Raw genomic sequence first — 25,277 nt, 5'->3', positions numbered from 1 at the left:
AGCCTTGGACGGACCGCGGTTCGATCCCCCGGTGTCCCATATGGTCCCCCAAGCCAGGAGCGACTTCTGAGCGCATAGCCAGGAGTAACCCCTGAGCATCACTGGGTGTGGCCCAAAAACCAAAAAAAAAAAAAAAAAAAAAAAAAAAAAAAAAAAAAAAAAGATTCTATTTTAAGGGGCTTTCTGATGCCTGCGGGAGACTGATTGAGAAAGACCCCATAATTCCATCATTGTTCACAGACCAGGTAGGTGATCCCAGTTCACAAGGCCATACCATCTCCTGCCTGGTGCCTTTATAAAGCCTGTGCATGCCTCCATTTTGGGCTTTCTGATCCAGAGAATCAGGGAGGAGCTATGAGGCCGCGCACATCTCCCAGCCCATGAACCCCAACACAACACACAGCAAATGTCATGCTACAACCATGTCAATGGGGAAACAATGGCAGACAACAGCATGCATAAAGAATAAAGATAGCAGCTCTGATGTCCCAGAGTACCAATCACATAGTTAACTTCTCAGTCAAGGACTTTAGAGTACTAATATGGAGGATGTTCAAAGAACTCAAAGAATAGATCAAGTTGAAGAAAACATAATCAGAAAACTCCAAACTGAAATAATAGGACTGAAAAACTCAGTAGATGAAATTAAAAACTCAATGCAAAGCCTCTCCAACAGAGTAACAGCAGTGAAGGACAAAATCAGCAAGCAAGATGAGAGGCTGAACAACTCAATACAGCAGAAGAGATTGGAAAAAAATATTAAAGCAAACGATCAGACAATGGAAAAATACTCAAAGAATGCAAAAAGATGAAAATAGACGTCCTTGACCAATTCAACAGAAACAACATAAGAATCATTGGAGTCCCAGAGACCCAGGAAGAAAATCCCCAGGAAGAATCAATAGTCAAGGACATTATTACAGAGAAACTCCCAGAGCTAAAGATGGCATGCAACCAAATCCTGTTTGCCCAAATAGTACCAGCTAAAAGAGACCCAAGGAAAAACACCACAAGACACATCCTAGACACAATGACAAATCCCACAGATATGGATATAATACTTTGAAAGCAGCAAGATCAAAAAGGGAAAATACATTCTTTAAGATTTACAGCAGACTTGTAACAAGAAACCCTTAAGGCCAGAAGGCAGTGGTGGGATATAGTGTTAAAACTCAATGAAATGAATGCTTCACCTAAAATACTGCACCCAGCCAGACTTACTTTCAGGTTTGAAAGAAGTATATGTAGCTTCACAGTTAAACAGCAACACAGAAACTTTAAACTCAAAACCAACATTAAAAGAGAAATGGAAAGGTCTACTTTAAGAGCCAGAAAGGTGAAATGGATCAAAAAGCTGAAGCCAGCTGTCATGTTTATAATCATGGTGTTTAAAGATTAAAATAATTTAAAAAAAAGATTCTCTTTTAAGAAGCAGATGTATCAGATAGATCTTATATTGGAACTGGAGCTATAGTACAGAGTAGAGCATTTGTCTTGCACATAGCTGACCCAAATTCGATGGTCCCCCAAGCACTGTCAAGAATGACGCTCTAAATGCAGAGCCAGGAGTAACCCCTGAGCACCATTATAGGACTCAAAAACCAGGGGGAAATAAAAGTAGCACTTATAAGTATATTATACTATTATACTTTAAAAAAAGACTCATCACCTATACTTATTTAAACCTTCAAAAAGCTACTCGTTACTTTCTTTTTTGTGTCACTTCCAGCAGTGCTCATGGGTTATTCAGTATCTGTACTCCAAAATTACCCTGATGGTGCTCAGGTGGCCATATGAGATGCAAGTTATCAAATGTACATTGGCCCTGTACTAGGACAGTGCCCTACCTTCTGTACTCTTGCTACAGCCCCAGTATTTCATATCTCTCAAGTTACCCTGCCATTTTGTTTTATTTTTTTGTTTGTTTTTTTTTTTGGGGTCACACCTGGCAGTGCTCAGGGGTTACTCTTGGCTCTACGCTCAGAAATCGCTCCTGGCAGGCTCGGGGGACTATATGGGATGGCGGGATTCAAACCACCGTCCTCCTGCACGCAAGGCAAATACCCTACCTCTATGCTATCTCTCCGGCCCCGTTTTATTTGGTTTTTAAGCCAGTGGTGCTTTGGGATTACTCTGGCTCTATGCTCAGGAATTACTTCTGGTGGAGCTTGGGGACTATATATGATTCCAGGGACTGAGCTGAGTCAGCCATATGCAAGGCATCTCTCCTGCCTTTAATATCTGACTGTTCAATATTTTAATTTAAACATTTAATAACATCCAATTGAAAACAGATATTGTCCTTGGCCCAAGAGATAAATACCGTTCTTACAAAATGTTAAGGCAAACCCAGAAAGAGAGATACCATAAAGTCAGAATATAAACATAGGAAGAAAAGGAGAGAACAGTGGTATAGGAAGGACCAGTTTTGAACCAAAAATCAAATTTCACAAGAAAGTAGTTGTGAATCTGATCCTCTGATCCACTCCAGAACAGACTTTTAAGTTAATATTCCAAATTGGTCTTTATTTCACCATTATCCTTCTGAAACTATATAGACTGCAATACCAGTAATAATAGCCACTAGGATTATCACAATGACAACATCAGGTCTAGTTCTCAAAAGTTTCCTGAAGAAATGATGGTAGATCTATTTGTCCATGTAGCAATTACCAGTAGGAGACAAAAAGCATGTTGATTCTGCTCTGATCCAGAAGAAGCATTCCATCCCTGCTATTCCTCTTCTAAAACTTGAGTCAATAACATCCGTCTTACTGAGAGCCCTTCTAATAGGCATTACACTGATGTTTATTATACATGATAGACTACTGTAGTGATCAAGTACTATGTACTTGAAATGTAGTCAGTATCAGTGACAAAAGAGTCACACAGGTCAATATCCTAGTCTGTGTTCACAACACTGCAGCTACAAAGTTATCTTGTAGACTGAGGCCTTTCCCTAATCATGGATGCTCACAAGTACAATGACATGTGGTTGTACTAAAAAGCCATTCAATACCAATTCTGTCACAGTTGTACAGGCAGTCAACATCAACGAAGTATATATGCTATTGCTAGGCTTTACCATAGTCTGCTCACTCTAGGTGTGCCTTTATTTGCAGAAACCAAGTTCTTCAACATTTTTACACTTGGCAGATCAGAATCAGTTTTTAATGTCAGTTTTTAATATCATTCTAGCAGTTATAACCAAGATGGTCAATGACTGTTTTTCAGTCTTTATACTGAAGAACCTGTATTGGAGAAGCACTGATCTATTAATAAACTAGTTCAACGCAGCTGCACTTCCAAAACATTTTTCATTACAACAGAAGTGTGAAGTAACTGGCTATTACCATTAGTAGAAACACTAAGCCCTAGTTTCTACCACACTAGGACAGAGAAATAAGACATTAAAAGATAAATTCTTTTTAGTTTGCTTGGGTCATAATCAGTGGTGTTTAAGGCAACATGTGGAGTGTCAGAGTTCACACCCAGGTCAGCCACCTGTGAAACAAGTGATTTACCCATTGTACAATTCCTTGACCCCAAGAAAGATTTTATCATGGTTTGGATTAGAATCCAATTTCTACTTCTTGGGGGGAAAAGTATACTACATTTTAATTGTATTATAACTATGTTTTAGTATTATATCTATAAAGAAGCTAGTTTATAGCCTCTTTACATACAAGTCAATTTCGAGAAACATTAAAGTGTATATCTGAAGGGTCTTAGCAATGATAGAGTAGATAGTCTCTTTTTTTGTATGCAGTCAATCTGAGTTCAATCCCATATGGATCCCTAGCACTGCCAGGAGATCCCTGAGTGTAGAACCAGAAGTAACCCCTGAGCATCACTGGGCATGGCCCCAAAGCAAAATGTGGAAACGTGGATGTGATGGCTACAATTATTTAATAACCGAGTAGTAATTCAATTATTTAACAGACTACCTGTCACCAAGGAAAAACTGTATTTGAAATGAACTTTAAACATTTAGTTTCAGTTTTCCACTTTAAAATTTGCCTGAGCCAGGAGTAACCCCTGAGCACCGCCGGGTGTGACACCAAAAACAAAAACAAAAACAAAAACAAAAAAAAAGATTTGCCTAACTGTTCTATAATCTTGTTATTATTTAAACTTCTGTATCCAATATCCTGTACTGTAGTAGTTACAAATATGTATATTTCACATTATACTCAAATATTAATTCTGTAATAAATTATTCTTGATTTCCACTACAGTATTTTGTTATTGTATTTTTTTTTTTTTTTTTTTGGTTTTTGGGCCACACCCGTTTGATGCTCAGGGGTTACTCCTGGCTATGTGCTCAGAAATCGCCCCTGGCTTGGGGGGACCATATGGGACGCCGGGGGATCGAACCGCGGTCCGTTCCTTGGTAGCGCTTACAAGGCAGACACCTTATCTCTAGCGCCACCTTCCCGGCCCCTTGTTATTGTATTTTGAGACCATCTTTTCATTTCCTGTTGATGGGGAGGGGTTATTGCAGTGACAAGGGAGACCTGTGATCAAGGCTTACTCCTGGATTTATATTCAAGGATCACTCCTGCTAGTGCTTGAAGAACCATATAGAAGGCTGGGGATTGAATTGTTAATTAGTGACATGTGGCATCTAAACCCTTGTACTGTCTCTCAAGATCATCTTTCTGGGGAAGAAATCAAGTGCTAGGCCATGCCCAACTGTACAAGGACTATTCCTGGTTCTATGCTCACAGGCCCATTTGTGGTGCCAGAGATCTAGCCAGACTGGCTGATTCCAAGTGCCTCACTTCCTATATTATCTCTAAAATCCCTCCAGGCCATTGTGATAATAGTTTTATACAAGACATTAGCATGCTTTTCTACCCCAGATTACTTTATTAATTCTTCTTTTATTATTATTCATAACTGCCCACTAAATTTAACCAGGGAAAGCAGCACTGGTAAAGGGTGTGTGTGCATTTTATGGCTGAAACCCAATTACGAACAAATTTGTAACCATGGTGCTTAAGTAAAAAAATTATTTAAAACAACAACAACAACAACAACAACAACAATAAAAGAATCAACAATAGAGAGCTTCTAATAAGCTTACAAGTACCTTTTACTTTCTTTGTTGTAGTCATTAGCATACTAATTCAGTAATAGTTGGGAGAACTTTTATGCATTTAATTTAATGATATTTGGCATCAAACCCATGAGTAAGCCAGGAGGAAAAAAACCAACAACAAACCAATGTCCTTAAAAACATTTCGTTTTTATGCTAGGAGGATGGTTCAGTGGCTGGAGCTTTACATGAAGGGACCTGGATTCAATCCCTATCACCACTAAGTCTTCAAACATTGCAAATGTGTCCCTATCCACTGAAAAAAGTATTTCAATTTTGTTTGATATCAATATAAAGTTCTTTCCTTTCAAGAGAATAAAAAGACAATAATTATCCGACAGGTAACTACATCATTTCTAATAATATTTAATTTTGATTTTGTTGTTGTAGAGCTACAACACATTGTAGTAATTAGAAAATGCTCCTAGATATACAAAAGGGACCATGTGAGGGGCTAGAGCGGTGGTGCAAGCAGTAAGGCATCTGCCTTGCCCGTGCTACCTAGGATGGACCACGGTTCGAACTCTGGTGTCCCATATGGTCCCCAAGCCAGGAGCGGTTTCTAAGCGCATAGCCAGAATTAACCCGAGTGTCACTGGATGTGGCCCAAAAACTAAAAGAAAGGAGGGGGGACCATGTGATAAGAACATATTGAACTGGGGTCAATTAAAAAAAACGGTCTTGTGCCCGGAGAGATAGCACAGCGGCATTTGCCTTGCAAGCAGCTGATCTAGGACCAAAGATGGTTGTCCCATATGGTCCCCCGTGCCTGCCAGGATCTATTTCTGAGCAGACAGCCAGGAGTAACCCCTGAGCGCCGCCGGGTGTGGCCCAAAAACCAAAAAACCAAAAACAAAACAAAACAAAACAAAATAAAAACAACAAAACAAAACAAAACAAAAAAACCCAAAACACTGGTCTTAAAATCATTTAAAGTATTGCTTTGCCCCTATCCCACCAAATATATTAAAAGAAAAGCAATGTTTATCATTAGACATCTGTAAACAGAAAACAAAACAAAATCAGTAAATATACATAATTTGTTATTAAAATTTCTCATTTACATAAGTATAATCAGTATCGTAAGATTAGTACATAAGGAAGTTTTCTCACTATTAGTGATTCTTGGCATTTATAATTTATAATAGCTATTAACAAGCCATTTTTTACTAGTATAAAAAAATTCCTTTCCCTTCCATTGTAACATCCATCAAGGTAAGAGCTGAGTAAACTGTCTCTTACAATTAACCAAATGATTAAAACAAGTCCTAAATTAATAATGAATAATAATGATGAATAATAATAATGAATAATAAACAAATTTCAGCCTCTTGCTGAGAGCCCAGGTTATAAAATGCAAATACCAAAGGACTACAAAATTCTTTCAAATGCTAACACAAAACTGAAGGAAAATAAGTAGTTTGAATAGCTTGTTCATTTTTTGTCTTGGTTCGATTTTAACTTTTGAACCACACCCATTGATGCTCAGAAGACCAAAAGGGATGTTGATGATAAAAATCCTAGCTCCACTGTGTGCAAGGCAAATACTCCAGCTGCTGTACTCTCACTTTAGTCTTAGTTAATTTTTTCTTCAGAGCTCATACCTAGTTACAAAAAAATTGCTTGATTCTTTACAGCTATCTAATATATCCCTCTATTATGTGCACCACATCTTCATGATGCACTAATCTGTCTATTGGAAATCTAGGGTAATTCCAACTCTTAACTACTGTACTGAAAGTTGCAATGAATAGTAGTGTGTATATGTTTATTTCGAATGAATGTTTTTATTTTCTGAAGATAGATTCCTAAAAACTAAATTGCTGATCATACGGCAGTTTGATTCTGGTTTACCAAGAACCCTCCATACTGTTTTCCACAGGGGTTGAATAGACAGCATTCCTACCAGCAGTGAATAAAAAAAATTTTTCACCACACCCCACCAACACAGACTGTTTCCAGATTTTTGATATGTGCCATCCTTGCTGGTGTTTAATATTTCATTTTGTCTTCATTTGGATTTCCCTAATGATAAGAGATGATGAGTATTTTTCATATAAATGCTGGCCATCTGTTTTATTTATCTTCTGTTCATTTCCTCTCTCCAATTTTTGATGGGGTTTTTAGATTTGGGGGGTGTTAATTCATGAGTACTTTAAAGATATAAAGTATATTATAAATTATAAACTATATTATATAGTATATTAAATATTATATAGGTATATTATATCATGTATTATGATTTAATAATTATAATTTTATTTTAGAGTATCTTATACATTATACTATTATATATTGTAGTATATGTAAAGTATATTATATAACTCTTTATCTGATGTGTTGAGCACAAATATTTTCTCACACTCAAGCTAGCTATCTGTTTTAGACCCTTTCTTCAGAGTTGATTCTGTAGCCTTTATTATTGGCATTATACCATTGAAACTCCTTCCAGGTCTAAGACTTGAGAGTGTTTTGCCTATTTTCCTCAATGTACTTTATAGATTCCAGTATGATCTCAAGATCTTTAATGCATTTTGAATTGATTTTTTGTGTTAGGTGAGAGATATAAAGCTTTAATTTCACACATATGGCTATCCAATTGTACTAATACCACTGTTGAAGAGGCTGTCTTTATTCAATTTCCTGTTTTGAATCCTTTGTCCAAAATTAACTGAACATATACTTGGGGGTTTGTCACTGGATATAATATTCTGACCCATAGCAAAAAAGTCTTTTTTCTAATACCATACTGTTTTGATCAGTATATAAGCCTGAATGATTTTTAATATATTCTAACTACTTTTGTTCCTTAATGAGTATGAAGTAAGAATTTGGGTATTTTTCTTACAGAAAATTAATTTATTTTCCAATGGGGTCTAGTTTACTGTTACACATTGTAATTGGTTGTGTTAACTATACAGAAGGCAATTCTTTTTTTCTTAAATTTCATTTTCTCTAGAAATTTGCTAGTCACTTTTCTTAGCTCTAATATTCTGTGGTTTCTCTAAATATGTCTATATTTCTGTACAGCATACAAATATATAAATATTTGTACCTGATTTCAAATAATTATAATGTTCCTTCATCTCTACATCTTAACCTTCCTCTATCTACTTTGGTGTGTGCATGGGGGGGAGGGGGTTCAGTGCATTGTCTAGAGGTTCCATTATATTAAGTACTGAATACTTAGATTCATATAATAAGGACTGAGTACTGTAATTATTTTGCCTCTAAACTGCCTAAATTTCACTGTACAGAAGTAATGAAAGAACAGAAGAGTGGCTAAATAGTAGAAAACATGCCTACCATGTTGTCAGTTTCTAGGTTTGTGTTCCTGGAACTGGGGATGGAGGGTAATGTAGTTTACGATTTTTGACATGATAATTAAAATAATCCTTTATATGACTAAGAAGCTTCACTCATATTCCTAATTTATCAAGTGTTATTTATCATGGAGACAACCTGAGTATATAATAGATGACTGATTGAGGCTGGAGCAATAGCACAGTGGGTTTTGTAAGCAGCTGACTCAGTTTAGATTCCCAGCATCCCATATGGTTCCCTGAGCCTGCCAGGAGTAATTTCTGAGCACAGAGCCAGGACTAAATTCTGGGTGTCACTGGGTATAGCCCAAAATAAATAAATAAATAAATAAATAAATAAAAATCAACCAAACAAAAAGTGTATATGCATGTACACATAACCAGTAGAATACTACTCAACTATAAGAAAAATAAAATCAAAATCAAACTATCTGCCTCTCCATGGATGAAATTGGAGAAGATCATATTGAAAGAAGTTAACTCAGAAGGAAATGGACAGATACAGAATAATGTCCTTCATGAATGGGATATTAAAAAAAAAAATAGTATGGGTGCAATAAATAAGCAAAAGCAACAGAACCTTAAAGTTGGCCTATATACAGAACTGGAGGTAGGAGTGAGAAAGACATGAAAGCCAGGTGGTGGATCTATGAAGGAAAGAGGGATTATGTGGTGCAGGAACAATATATTCATGAAATGCTATCATTAAGAGTATTGTATTTTATGCTTTGCATAAAATATACTTTTTATAGTCTTTATATTACTTTGGTTGTTTTTATTTCTATTGATTCTATTATTGATCTAAGTTAAACAAACAAATAAGCACTACTGCGTTGGAGTTATAGTACAGTAGATGGGCATTTGCCTTGTATAAAGCTGGCCTGGCTTCTATCCCAGGCATCCCATATTGTCACTGAGCACCAGTAAGAGTGATCCCTGACCATAAGCCAGGAGTAAGACCTAAGAACTGGTGGGAGTGGTCCAACACCTCACCATCCCAAACCAGAATTCCAATTGTCATTGTTTTGATTTACTTGTCCACTTCTATAATTTATTTTTCTATTTAATTTTCATTTCTAATTTTACTTTTTTTTTTTTTTTTTTTTTTTGGTTTTTGGGCCACACCCGGTAACGCTCAGGGGTTACTCCTGGCTATGCGCTCAGAAGTCACTCCTGGCTTGGGGGACCATATGGGACACCGGGGGATCGAACCGCGGTCCGTCCAAGGCTAGCGCAGGCAAGGCAGGCACCTTACCTTTAGCGCCACCACCCGGCCCTAATTTTACTATTTTTAATCCCAATTATTTTAAGTTGCTATCTTTCTAAGTTTTACTGTCTTAATATTAATAAAGACCAAACATTTATCCAAGAAATAAATTAGCTCCCCACAACATTTTCACTAGTATTCCCTTTTTAACCCTGTGTATTTTAACAGATAAATTACTTGAAAGTGCCTTTTCAGATCTCTTAAGTAAAATATAATTTAGAAGGGGCATTTCTTTGTATAATGTCAACATTATATACATTGTAGTCAGAGAACAAGACATGGCATTCCTTGAAACATTTCAATTTTTAATCATCAACATTAAAAGATATACAAATAATACCTATTAATATATTAAATAATTTTTATTGAGACCAATGTAAATTGCAAGTCACAGTTATATCTATTTATTGTTTTAACGTATCTTAGTACTGGCGACAATATTTGACCTGAGGAAATGCGTTGGAAATTTTTCCATTATTTTTTCTTCAAAACCTATGGCTCTTTGTTTCCCTCTTTTTTTTAATTTCTTTCTCTAGCATAGTTTATAATCCTTCAATCTATATCAAAATTAGTCAACTGTTCTTTCATAGCTACTTACTCCTGTACACTATATTTTTCTAAGTGAAAATTTAATAAAATCCAATGTATCAATGTTCCCTTTAATGCCATCTAATAATGTTATTTACTCAATAAAATTAATTTATTTTTATTAGGCTGAATTTCTTCTTTCACTACTTTACATCTCAATGAACTTCTTTTACTACTCATTCCTCCCACCTTTCAAGTATCCTGTTCTTTTCACTACAGAACCAGATCATAAAATATAAGTTTAGACCTTCTTGAAAAATTGGTAGCGGAAGGAGCACCACAGAGTGATAGCACAGGAGCCAAGTTGCTTGCCTTGCACATGGCCAACCTGGATTTGATTCCAAATATCCCATATGGTCCCATCAGCCCACTAGGAGTGATTCCTGAGTCCAGAGCCAGAAATATGCTGAGCATAGCTGTGTATGGCTGAAACAAACCCCCTCACCCCGATTTTTATTTCCCTTTTTATGGGTTTTTGATCTATACCCAGAAATACTCAGTGCTTACTCCCAGCTCTGTAGTCAGGGATCATACTTGGTAGCGTAGGGAACCATATATGGCACCATGATTAAATCTAGATCTGTTGGATTTATTCAAAGTAAGCATCTCTACCTCTGTACTATCTCTTCTCAAAATCAGATTTATAGATCTAGTTTATAACCAGGTTAATAGATACGTATTTCAATTTAGATCTTAATAAAAGAACCAGTGGTCTTTCCTTTGGCCCTTTATTCCATACAAGAATTTGATGTGCTATTATTCAAATTAAGAGCTTCTTGAATATTAAAATGATTGTTTCCAGTGATAACAGTGTTATATAAGAAAGTATTTCCATAAGATTATTATCTTTGGGGCTGGAGAGATAGCCTGGAGGTAAGGTGGTTAAAATCCTGGCATCCCATAGGGTCCCCAGAGCCTGCCAGGAGCAATTTCTGAGCGTAGAGCTAGGAGTAGCCCCTGAGCACTACCAACAAAACAACAACAACAATAACAAAAGATCCTATGTCTATTTTAAATATGTCTCTTGAAAGAACTATTTTTAATAGACTCCACGTTAAGCAGGACAAACAAAAACTAATTAAGCCAATAATAATCCAACCAGTTTAGTGAGTAGTATAACTGAAAATAATTGGGGCAGAGACACAGCTCACAAGGCAAAATACTCCTGACTCTGATCAAAAATTGCTCCTGGCTGGCTTGGGGGACCATTTGGAAAGCCAGGATTCGAACCACCGTCCCTCTGCATGAAAGGCAAACGCCTTATCCTCCATGCTATTTCGCTGGCCCCATCTACGTGTTAAATTTTTAGGTAAAGTCATATGAGAAAATGCCCACAATAGAAAGCTAAATCCAACTACCAGTATATGTAGACTAACAATACAATTAGAAAGTATACATATAGCAGGAAAAAATTTAAATTACAATGTAAAAATGTTTAGGACACATTTCAGTCTAGAGACAATTAAGCTTAAAAAGATGGTAAAAACAAAATTATGGAAGGCACCAACATCTTGGTTACTTTCATAAAGTACAAATTGAAAATAATTCAGCAGAAAAGTTGTATCATGAAATAGAACTAAGGAAGAGTTATTGAAAACACAGAATTGAACAAAAAGGAAAAATATTTTATTAGTCACTTTTATTTTGAATACTGTGACTAGATTTTATTAATAGTGAATAATGAACATGCACCATCTCATTCCTATTAGTAAAAGATAGTCTGAACAATAGGATATGCAATAAAATTACCTTCACTTACATAATTACTAGCAAAATAAGATTTTACTTAAGATAAAACTGCTGAAAAGAGACTTCTTAGGTAAAATTTTATAAAAATTAGGAGAAACAAAACACGAGACAACTAGAGGACTCTTCAGAGATAAGAAAATTCCATGAAATAAAAAGGAATTAAACATCCCAAGTTGGGATGCAGAGGATGCCTAAATGGATACAGACAACAAAAAAATTTAAATGGAAAAAACGTCTTCCTTTTTCTGCTTGTTCCACCTAAATGTAGGAACCAGTAAAGTACACATCCTAAATTAATATTTTGTAGTTTAGTTTTCTTTTAAAATGTAAAGAAGAAAATGTGAACCACAGTGGACAAAATACAATTTTACATAATGCTTATATTAGTCACTAAGAAACTGCTCAATGCTTGAATAACTTAAAATTCTGCTTTTTTTTTTTAAACTATCCCATACATGCCACTAATACCACCTCTTCCTGCACAAATTCCAAGACCCTTGAACAATCAGGTAGCATACTATGAAGTAGTACATACAAGGCCGGAATAACATTAGCACAGAGGGCAGAGCTTTTCCTTGCACGTGGCATCCCAGGTTGTCACCCAAGCCTGCCAAGAGTGATTTCTGAAAGCAGAGGCAAGAGTAACCCCTAGTGCCGACAGGTATAGTCCAAAAACAAAACAAAACAAAACGAAGTAGTAAACACTAAGACTGTAAGAGTTCAAGAAAATAATGGTTAAAAAAAACTAATTGCAAGTTGCCTTCTTTTAGTTCTGAACATAAATTTGCTTCATAAATTACCAAAAATTTATACTTGAATTTAAAATTAATATAATGGGGCTGGAGCAGTGGCGCTAGCCATAAAGCATCTGTCTTGTGCGTGCTAGCCAGATTCGATCACCAGGTCCCCCAAGCCAGGAGCAATTTCTGAACGCATAGCCAAGAGTAACCCCTGAGCGTCACCAGGTATGATCCCAAAATCAAAAAAATAAAATAAAACAAAACAAATTATAAAAATGGAAAGAGCAGATGAAAAGAGCTATAAGCAATAAGCTATAAGATAGATATAAAGAGCTAGAAAGAGCAGACATAAAGAGCTATAAGTAATAAGCTATGAGAAAATAAAATAATTACAGTTTTCACTTATATTATCAATTCTTAAATATAAAATAGCCCATTGCAGGTTATATTGCTGATGACAGAAATTTTTGTGAATATTACATTGATACTATATAGTTAGGAAATAACTATTTTCATTCCTACTATTTTAAAGTGGAAAAAAGTATAGAAGTAAAGTTAAATATTTAAATTAAATTAAATTTTAAAATGAAAAATATTTAAAGATGCACAAAAAGAATATTTTCTCCTTATAAAAATTAGTGGAAATCTAACAAGATATTCTTCTGTGTTTTAAAATAGAAAATGTGTTTATTAACATTTAAACTCCTCTCTTCTAGACCCCATAAAAATTCTTAGAATATTGGGCAAGAATGATAGCACAGCGGCAGGGTGTTTGCCTTGCATGCAAACAACCTGGGATGGGCCAGGATTCTATCCCAGGCATCCTGTATGGTCTCCCAAGCCTGCCAAGAGAGATTTTTGAGCACAGGGCAGGAGTAAACCCTGTGCGCCACTAAGTGTGAACCAAAAACAAGGAAACAAAATAAACATTCTTAGAACAGAATATTCTTTTGAAGAGTATTTAATTGTATTGGTTGATTAAATACAGAAAAATAAAAGGTTGCTGTAAAGGACCACATATATAAATAACTGAAATTTCAATTGTGGTTATTCCAAATTCACTACTTCAAAATATTATTTTATATCCTTTTAGATATACTTTGATTTTATTTATAATCTAAAAAGTACATATTCTTGAAATTTTCATTACATCAGTAAAATTTATCTTAGTTTTGTTATACATAAATCATTTTACATAGTATATAACCTAAATACCTTAGTATTAAAGCAAAATCTTTTCCTGACACTCGACAAATCAAGCAAAGTGAATCTTTAGGATAAAGTGCTAAGTTACAAGATCAACAAGAGTATGAGCAAATACATACACTAACAGATTCTTCCAAACGGTTTGTGGATAATATTGCTTTACAAATCAAATTAGAACTTAAAATTTACCTGCATTGCACTTTTCCCCAATTTCACTACTTCAAATAATGTGACAGGCTCCCCTTCGCCATTCTGTTGAGGGTGCCCATTAGCTCTTCCACGACCTGTCCCTCTAACTCCAGTTTCAATTCTACTCTTCTCTCCTGGAGATTTTCGAGGTTTCTTATTTGTAGACTAAATAAAAGATGAGAAAAAATTGAATTAGATATAGGCAAACTTTGATTTACAAAGAATCATTTCAATTACATTTAACCTTGTGAAACTTAGCCTTTCTACATAAGAAACAAAATACTTTACCAAAAGCAGAATTTTAATTGGATTACAAATGTAAAAAAGAATTACTAATAGCAAAGGATAAATTAAGCAAACGTATTAAGATCAAGCTTTTTTTGTTTGTTTGTTTTTGGGGTCATACCCGGTGACACTCAGGGGTTACTCCTGGCTATGTGCTTAGAAATCGCTACTGGCTCGGGGACCATATGGGATACCAGGTATTGAACTGAGGTCCATCCTGGGTCAGCTGCGTGCAAGGCAAACATCCTACCGCCCCAGCCCCAAGATCAAGCTTTTTAAAAGGTATTTATATTGGTACAATAATATTGCTTGGGGCTGGAGCGGCAGTGCAGAGGTAGGGTCCAAAAACCAAAAACCAAAAACAAAAACAAAAAAACAAAAAACAAAACAACAACAACAAAAACAAAAACAATGCCAATGCTGAACATCATAGCCATGACATTCATTCTTTCTAACATGCTTAGGGCTTGCATGTGCAACTAAGGAATAGAGCACCTACTTTGACCTCTGGCACTATTCCCCATAAATAAAATGGGAGGGGCCTGAACTATTGCACAGTGGGTGGGGAGTTCTGCCTTGCATGCTGCTGACCAGGGTTCAGCCCCCAGCACCCCATATGGTCCCCTAAACATGGCCAAGTGACTCCTGAACAAAGAACCAAGAGTAATCTGAGCACTGCCAGGTGTGCCCAAAAACCTATATCTCTGGCCTCGCTTTTTTTTTTTTTTGGTTTTTGGGCCACACCCAGCAGCGCTCAGGGGTTACCCCTGGCTCCACGCTCAGAAATCACCCTTGGAAGGCACAGGGGACCATATAGGATGCCAGGATTCAAACCACCATCCTTCTGCATGAAAGGCAAACGCCTTACCTCCATGCTATCTCTCTGGCCCCAACAAATTTTTTTTTAACAATTGTTTAAAGAAGTCGTTTTTGTTTAAAAATAAAAAAAAAAGTGTATGTTCCTACATCCTCCTCAAAAATCTACAATCATGCTTGTAATCATGGTGCTTAAATAAAGATTTTATTTTAAAAACGTCTCATTCAATAAAAAATGACTTTTTGGAAAAGTTGCATATTCAACTTCTCCCTCTACTAAAGTGCTTACCAATCATGAAACTTATTTATGTTGAACTTATCTAAGTATCATAAGTATCATAAAGAAAGCATTCTTGCTGGAAAGGACTTTCTTTTCATCCATTAACATTCATCTCCCCAAACTTTAAAAAAAAGAATGCAGTTTCTACCTTATCTGTTGGCCTTTATAGTCAAAGGAATTTGATAGAACTGCTTATATTAGCAACAATTATTCCCACAAATTTCATTCATAGGTTAAATTTAATACTTCAATAAATTTACCAAAAAAATCAAAAGTTGTTCAATAGACATTTCTTTACATTCCTCAATAGGTCACATGATTTATTCCTTTTAAAGTTTCTTTTCATTCACATTACTTACTTGTTATCTATCTTTTTACTCCCAATATTTATACTCTTGATTAACTTAAATTCTTTCTCAGGGATCAGAAAGAAAGTATAGGGTAAAGTGCTTGCCTTGCATTTTCAGTTACAATACTTCAAATACTTTCATTTTCTGTTCCTGTCTCTTCATAGTACTCTTTCCCACCTCTCATTAGTTAAGTCTATGAGACTTGTATATATGAATTAATATATATTACTGTTTAGCTTTAAATATTTAATACTATATTTTAAATATAATTTACATTACTAAGAATTTTTAATTATTTTAAAATTTTAGAATTACCAAAAAAGAAAAAAAAATACAGGCAGTCCAGGAACTTACCCTATACATCACATCTTGGGAAGTTACACCTATTCTGATCACCTTGCCTCCAGTATTGCACACTTGTTACAATGGTAAGTCTATGTGAGGTATACAGAGGCCTACATAGTATTTCTCTTTTGTATCTGTTCTTTCTGCCTGTCTTTCCCCTACCCCCTTTAGGGGGAGGGACGCTGTTTGGATCTAGAATAAATACTAGCTGAGGTTGAGAGGAGAGAGCCTTTTGCTGGCTGGTTAGCTCCAGAGTTGGAGTTAAAGTTGGTAAACAGCTTTGTGTTTGACCTTCTTGTCTGTGTGGATTATTTACTGCGGATTGAGTCTATTGGAACTATCCCTTCCTCTCCCCCCCCCCCCCCCGCTGTCCCTGCTGGATAGGGGGAATGGAAATTTCCTTTCCCTTCTGGGAACTATGGGATAACCAAAACCCAGAGAACTTCTCATTACAAGTCTATATTGATACAGTAACACAAATCTGTATTTAATTCAAATTTTAACTACTTGTACTGTTCCAAGACCCCTTCTCAATGGTGATTTCTGAGTGCATAGCCAGGAGTAACCCCTGAGGCCCCCCTCCAAAAAAAAATCAATACTACAATAAACCTTTACTATCACTTCAAGTTTTGTGGTAAAAAGACATGTAAAGAAACAAACTATACCATCAGCTAATTATATAAAAACAATTAGTTACTACATCATATTCTGGTCATAAGACAATCATTAAATCTTATCAATAGACTAAAGTTATTTCTTTTTTTTTTTTTGGTTTTTGGGTCACACCCAGCAGCGCTTAGGGCCCAGAAATAGATCCAGGCCTGCCAGGATTCAAACCACTGTCCTTCTGCAAGGAAGGCAAACACCTTACCTCCATGCTATCTCTCTGGCCCCACTAAAGTTATTTCTAATATTACAAAATAATATGTATTCTTGGGGGCTGGAGAGATAGCATGGAGTTAAGGCATTTGCCTTTCATACAGAGGGTCATTGGTTCGAGTCTCGGCATCCCATTTGGTCCCCTAAGCCTGCCAGGAGCGATTTCTGAGCGTGGAGCCAGGAGTAACCCTGAGCACTGCCAAGTGTGACAAAAAAAAAAAAAAAATCTGGCCCCCTACACATGTATAGTAGGATTATATTCATTACACTAGGGGTGGGGGAAGGAGGGGAGGGGAGGTAAGCTTCATGTCGTGAGCTGGACCTTCCAGCCCTCCTCTCTTTTTGTCTCTGCAAAAATGTCTTTCATTTGTCTTAAAACCCATTGATGAGTGAGACCATTCTGCGTCTATCTCTCTCTGACTTATTTCACTCAGCATAATAGATTCCATGTCCATCCACGTATAGGAAAATTTCATGACTTCATCTCTTCTGTCAACTGTCTTTAGCAAGCATGAAATTATTGACAGGATAAAAGAATGTTGCAGAACAGTCATAAAAAATACAAAATATACCTTAGGTTCACGGTTATATATATATACACACACCTGAGATTTTCAATTCTTTATCTGTTGAACTGTACCACCAATACACTTAGAGACTGACTATTTCTGACTCTGTCCTTTGGTGTGACACCTGTCATTGCTAGGGACCATTTGCAGTGCCTGGGATTGAACTAGTACCATTTGAAATAGTTACAGTCAAGGCAGGTGATTTAAATCTCCTATGCCATCTTTTTGACTCATAGCTTTTCTTTTTATTTTTTTTAAATATAGATAAGCTTTATCTGTTTCTGGCTGTAGAGAGAACTCAAAAGGGCTGTACATATGTCTTTCAAGGTGAATTTTATCCCTGAGCACCACTTTAAATGATTATAAGTACAGAACCAGTATTAACCTCTAAGTATTGCCAGAACTGTCCCACAATAAAAGTTATCAACTTATTTTTTTTTATTTTATTGTGATTAGGAACTGTTTCTATCCAATTTTATATAACTGTGATTAGGAACTGTTTTTAGCTCTGTACAGGAGACATCTAAAAGCCAAAAACCAAACAAAAAGAGAATTTACAATTGAAAAAGTAATAGCTCTACAGCAAAATTTATTTGAGAACATTTGTCAGCATTATTTAATTACTAAAGAATTTGGGGGATATTTACAGATATAGCAAAATTCATATGACAAAAATGTGTTAAATCTCATTGGATCTTAATGACCACTCCACTTGTATCAATGGCATTATTAGAATATAGGCAAAATCTGAATGAAGTATACAGCATAGGTCAAATATTACATCACTATACTGCAAAAGCATATCCTTGACTTTAAGAGGATTCCTGTTACACTCTGTTATCATGTCTGTAGATATATATATCATTCAAAAATAACAAGTATGTAATATATAAACTATATATCACATGATTATGTAATTAATTAAAAATGTAATAGAACACTAATGTTTAGATATTCTGCATGAAGAATCTATAGAATTCTATATTGAGTTCAATATAGAATTCTAGTAATTGTGTCAAAAACTATAGTTTTAAAAACTAACAAGAATAAAAAGAACAATGATTTAATGAAAGAAACATTCATTCAATCAACAAATCATACCAAAGCCCGATTTTATGTAGTTTAGCCTCTATAAACAAAGGAAAAGGAAGTTAAAGTATCTATAGTAGACAATAATAACTGCTAAAAGAGTGGAAAGCAAAGTACATATGCACACAGGAGAAGATACTAATTACTCCCCTGTACAGAGATTTGTAATTTTAATTACAGTAGGCCTAAATGAGAAGAAAAAGACCTTTCAGAAAGAAGCAAGCCTGGCCTGAGCCCCGCCATGTGCATTTGGACACCTGTGGCATTTGAACTGCCACTGCTGCTGCCACAAACACCCTGCCCAGAAGAGGTCCTAAAGGCACATCAACAGAGGTGAACTGATTTGCCAGGAAGGGCAGAGCCTGAGCCACTCCTTATGCATTTGGACCCTGATAGCATATTGACATGCCACTGCTGCTGCAATGAGCCATCATGCCCAGAAAGATCCTGAGAGTACATCAACAGATGTGAACTTACCTACCTGCTCAGGGAGGGCGAAGCTAGAGAACAGTTTGCGGTGACACATATCTTCTAGTTAATAAACTGCAGCACAATACATGGAAAACACCACATGACAAGTGTAATAATGAGGAAACTAGGCAGGCCTCCACCATACATAAAGAATAAAGATGGCAGCCAGGATGATTCAAAGTGCCAACCACTTACTTAGCCTCTCAGTTAGGAGTTTAGAGAAGCAAAATTAAGGATCCTCATAAAACTCAAAGAAAGCAAGGAACAGATGAAAGAACTATAAATAAGAAATAAAAGGATATGAAAATAAAAATGAGATGACTCCAAACTGAAATAACAGGACTGAAACACTCAGTAAGACAAAAACCTCACTGGAAAGCCTCTCTAACAGAGTAACAGCAGCTAATGACAGAATCAGTGAGCTGAGAGATACATAGCAACACCATACAACAGAAAAAATTGGGAAAGAGCTTTAAAGCAAATAGACAATAATATTGTCTTTTAAAGACAATAGAAAAAATGCTCAAAGAATTAGAATGAACAAAAATAGAAGTCTCTGATAAAAATCAACAGAAACAACATGAGAATCATTGGAGTCCCAAAGACCCAGGAAGAATCAATAGTCAAGGAAATCATTACAGAGAAACTCACAGAGCTAAAGATGGCATACAAACAAATACTGCATGCCAGAAGATTACCAGCTAGCTAAGAGAGCTGAAGAAAAGCATCCCAAGACAAATCCTAGAAACAACGAAGAATCCCACAGATAGGGATAGAATACTGAAAGAAGCAAGATCAAAAAGAAAAATTACATTTAAAGTTACAGCAGACCTATCACAACAAGAAACGCTAAAGGCCCAAAGAAAGTGGTAGGATAGTGATAAAAATTCAATGAAATGAATGCTTCACTTAGAACATTTCACCCAGCGACTCACATTCAGGTTTAAAGGTTTAAAGCATACATAGCTTCAAGAATAAGCAACATCTGAAAAAACCAAGACTCAAGACCAGCCTTCAAAGACAAACTGAAAGGTCTACTAAAAGAAAAGACAAAAAAACAAACAAAAGTCCTACATAAAGAAATCATTAAACTCCGCAATTATCTCTCTCAAGGTCAATGAATTAAATGCACCAGTTAAGAGACTCAGACTGGCAAATTGGATCAAAAAGCTGAGCCCAACATTCTGCTGCCTACAAGAAACACACCTCAATAGTCAGAACAAACATAGACGCAAAATCAAAGATTGAAAGAACAATCATCCAAACAAACAACGCCCTTAAATAATCTCAAGTGGTCATATTAATATTAATATCACATGACAAACTTTAAATTTAAAAGTTATAAGAAACAAAGATGAACATTTTGTAATAATCAGGGGATATTAAATACAACAGAAAGAAATCACACTCCTAAATATATACGCACCCATGTGATTGCTTCAGCAGCACATATACTAAAATTGAAATGATACAGAGAAAATCAGTATGGCCCCTGTGTAAGGATGACACACAAGCATGTAACATCCAATGGGGGACGAGAAAAATATTTAATACAATTGTTGACAAATCTGAAAGAAGACATCAATAGCAACTGAATAAAAGTGGAAGACCTCAACACCACCCTGGCAACCCTTGATAGGTCAACCAGGCTGAATCCTAACAAGAATATAGTAGTTCTGTAAGGAGAAATGTAAGAAAGTGGCCAAGGAGATATATAGTGCTCTCCACCCCCCAAAAAACTAGAAAACACATTCTTTTCAAATGCACATAGGTGATTCTCCAGGATACACCATGTGAAGACCTATAAAGTATACCTCCAGAAAATCAAAAGGATAGAAAATTGTACAGAGCCAGAAGTAACCCCTGAACATCACCGGGTGTGGCCCAAAACAAATAAACAAACAAAAAAATAAGATGGGACGCATCACTTTCTCCAACTTTATATTGTATTACAAAGCAAGTCATTAAAACAGCATGATATTGGAATAAAGACAGACTCCCAGATCAATGGAGTAGACTTGAGTATTCAGAGAATGTTTCCCAAGTATACAATCAATTAATCTTTGATAAAGGAGCAACAAAGCAAAATGGAGAAAAGAAAGCCTCTTTAACAAGTGGTGTTGGGACAATTGGTCGGCCACTTGCAAAAAAGTGAACTTGGACCTCCATCTAACACCATGCACACAAAAGACAAATCCAAATAGATTAAAGACCTTAATATCAGACCCGGAACCACAGGGTATATAGAAGAACACATAGGTGAAATACTCCATGACATTGCGACTAAAGGCATCTTCAAGAAGGAAACACCACTGTCCAAACAAGTGGAAGCCGAAATAAACAAATGGGACTACATTAAATTGAAAAGCTTCTGCATGTCAAAGGCAACAGTGACTAGGATACAAAGAATACCCCAAGATGGCCAATACCCATCAGATTAGGGGCTAACATTCAAGATATACAAGGTACTGACAGAACTTACAAGAAAAAAAAAAATCAAACCTGATCAAAAAGTGGGGACAAAAAATGAACAGACACTTTCTCAAAGAAGAAATTCAAATGGCCAAAGGCATATGAAAATGTGCACCACATCTAATAATCAGGAAGATGCAAATCAAAACACATATGAGGTACCATCGCATGCCACAGAGACAACAGCACACATCACAAAAATGAACAATCAGTGCTGACAGAGATGCGGAGAGAAAGGAATTCTCATTCACTGCTGGTGGGAATGCCATTTACTTCAGCTTTTCAGGAAAACAATAGATACAGCATGTTTTTGCTCTATAAGATGCACTTGATCATAAGATGCACATAGTTTATAGACAAGGAAAACAAGAAAAAAATATTCTAAAGCAAATGGTACAATGCAAGAAACTGTCAGTGGTCAGAGGCTAGGGACAATCAGCCTGCAAGGCTGAAGTGTATTTATAATACACCAGTCCACAGGTGGTTAAATACCTGTCTTATTTATTAGATCAGAAAATTTAAAAGAAAAAAAAAATTTTTTTTTGGTTTTTGGTCCATACCCGGTGATGCTCAGCGGTTACTCCTGGCTATGTGTGCAGAAATCGCTCCTGGTTTGGGGGACCACATGGGATGCAGGTGATCTATCTTGGATACATCATGTGAAAAGCCAATGCCCTACTGCTGCACTATCGCTCCAGCTGCCCCAAAATATTTTTAATACTTTTTGTTAATATAAAAAAAAATAGGGGCTGGAGCGGTGGTGCAAGTGTAGGGTGTTTACCTTGCATGTGGCTAACCTAGGATCAAGGTTCAATCCCATAGCGTCCCATAGCTTGGTCACCCAAGCCAGGAGTGACTTCTGAGTGCATAGCCAGTAGTAACCCCTGAGCATTGTAGCAGGTCAGCCCCTGAAGAGGTTGACTGATGGTGGGATGGAGAATGAGGCCCTTTTCTTCCAGCTCGGAGCACGCGTCTGCCACCCTGTCTAGCCCACGGTTCTGAGGTGAAACGGCGGGTAAACAGCTCGCAGACAATCAGGCTCGTGGAAATATTTGCTTTATTCGGATGGACAAAACTGAAGTCCAAAGACTCAGATTCAGTTCCAGCCAGCAAAAGCCCCCGCCTTCCACAGACCCTTGTTCTTATACTCCAGAGTCAGGTCCCACCCCATGGTGGGATCAGATACCAACCAATGGTGGAAGCAGAATCAGGTCCTACCCTAGGGTGGGGGCAGAATGCCAGGTCACACCCTAGGGTAGGGCACAATCACCTAATCAGATTAGGGTGAGCAACATAGTAATCCCCCAAAATATTTACATACACAACAAGCATCAATAGGTGTGGCTCAAAAATCCCCAAGAAAAAGAAAAAAGGTCTCAGCAGCAATCTAATAGTCTTAAACAAAAGCTCTATATGTGACTGCAAAAGTGAGTTAATCCTGATTGCTAGTACTATGTGGTATGTCTGTGCAATAGTGGGGACATAACACTGCAGATGTCAAGTCTACCTTAAGAAAGACCTAAAGCTCTTACAGGAAGAATTTTCAATTAGGGGTAAGGATGAGGGATGACAAATTCAAATAAGCTACTCATGCAGGCAGTTTATTTTCCTACCTTAAAGCAAATTCAGTTTTATTTACAAATTGAACCTATATGCATGACTTCTAAAGCAAGCACTGTCACATCACTGCAGTCTCAGAAAAATTACATGGTACTTAGAGGAACTATATTAACTGTTCAATTTTATCCAGCATTTTTTGTACTTATTAAAATAAAACACTGTGATTTACAAAGTTATTCATAGTTGAGTTTTATACATACAATGATGCAGTACCCATACCATAATCAGTGTCAAATTCCTTCCAACCCCTCCAAATGTAGGAAAGTTCCCAGATTCCCTTCCATACCTGCTCCATCCTAGACTCCTACCCAACCTATATTAATAGGCATCAGTCAATTTTGACTGGTTGCCCTAATTTGCATACAACTTTAAATGGAGTGCTTTAAATGAAGGGTGTTTTTGTTTTGCAGACATCTAACCAAGGCACCTAACCATGTCACTCTATATGATTCTGAGGCTGCAGAGAGGGATTCTTGAGCTCAGAGCCAAATGTAAGCCCCTAGAACAGCAAAGTGTGTCTGGTAAAAAAGAAAAACATTCAAAGAAAATGTACTTTTAAATATACATTTAATAAATAATTTAGAACTTTATGCTATTTGGTGAACTTAATAAAATACTGTTAATTTAGATATGGTAATGACACTAATGTGATTAGGGGGGTCACACTCAGTGATGCTCAGGGGTTACTCCTGGCTCTGCGCTCAGAAATTGCTCCTGGCAGGCTCAGGGGTCCATTTGGGATGCCAGAGTTTGAACCATCATCTGTCCTGGGTCAGCTGAGTGCAATGCAAATGCCCTACCACTGTGTTATCTCTCCAGCCCCACTGATGTTTTTTGTTTGTTTGTTTGTTTGTTTGTTTTTGGTTTTTAGGTCACACTCAGCAGTGCTCAAGGGTTTCTCTTAGCTCTATCCTCAGAAATCACTCCTGGCAGGCTCAGGGGACCATATGGGATTCCGGGATTTAAACCACCTTTCTTCTGCATGTAAGGCAAACAAACGCCCTACCTCCATGCTCTCTCTGGCCCACTAACTTGATTTTTTAAGCCAACTTTTAAAAATATATTTCAAAGGGGCACAGAGATAAAACAGCAGGTAACAAGCCCTCTTGCCTTGCACATGACTAACCTGAGTTCAGTGCCCAGCACCCCTTATGTCCTGCTCCCAGCCTCTACCCAGAACCTTCCAGGAATGATCCTTGAGTGAAAAGCCAGGAATAAGTCCTGACAACTGCTGGTGTGTGGCAAAAAATTAAATTGGTTAAAAAAAAATCATAGTTACTGATGAAATGATATCTAAAGTGACCTTTAAAATAATAATTTAAGGGATGGGAGGGTTAAGAGATAAAACATGACTGCCCTTGGGGAGACACAGCACAGCTGTAGGGTAATTGCCTTGCATACAGCCAACCTGGGATGAACCTAGTTCGATTCCTAACATCCCATGTGGTCCCCTGAGCTTGCCAGGAACAATTTCTGAGCACAGAGCCAGGAGTGACCCCCTGAACTTTGGCAGATGTAGAATGCGTATGGAAGCCATGGACTCCCACTACAGTGCTCATTTTAAGACTGTTTTAGGGGGCTGGAGTGATAGCACAGCGGTAGGGTTTTTGCCTTCATGTGGCTGACCCAGAAGGACCTAGCCAGGAATCAAACCAGGAGCAACTTCTGAGCACATAGCCAGAAGTAAACCCTAAGCGTCACTGGGTGTGGCCCAAAACCCAAAAAACAAACACAAAAATGATTTAGTATTTTAATTTTGATATCTATAATAACTCTTTCATCTTTTTTATTTACATTGGTGCTTGGAGATATAGGTTGGTCACCCTAGTTTTGCATTACAGTGGTGTGTGTGTGTGTGTGTGTGTGTGTGTGTGTGTGTGTGTGTGTGTGTGTGTGTGTGTGTGTGTGTGTGTGTGTGTGTGTGTGTGTATATATATG

General features: G+C 36.8%; 1 protein-coding gene and 1 pseudogene across 1 annotated transcript in view; one reads left to right on the top strand and one right to left on the bottom strand.

The window, feature by feature from the left end:
* The window catches only part of STAG1 (stromal antigen 1), a 363,983-nt gene that overhangs the window by 217,023 nt on the left and 121,683 nt on the right, over positions 1 to 25,277 (bottom strand). The window contains exon 4 of the mRNA XM_049775919.1: positions 14,164 to 14,328. Coding sequence (XP_049631876.1) covers positions 14,164 to 14,328 — 165 coding nt within the window. The remainder of the gene's footprint in view (positions 1 to 14,163; positions 14,329 to 25,277) is intronic.
* Positions 20,678 to 20,796, top strand: LOC126012359 (uncharacterized; annotated as a pseudogene).

Source organism: Suncus etruscus, chromosome 6 (genome assembly GCF_024139225.1).
Source record: "Suncus etruscus isolate mSunEtr1 chromosome 6, mSunEtr1.pri.cur, whole genome shotgun sequence".
NCBI classification, from domain to species: Eukaryota; Metazoa; Chordata; class Mammalia; order Eulipotyphla; family Soricidae; genus Suncus; species Suncus etruscus.
Note: the sequence above shows the minus strand (reverse complement) of the source record. Positions and strands in the feature narration are given on the sequence as shown.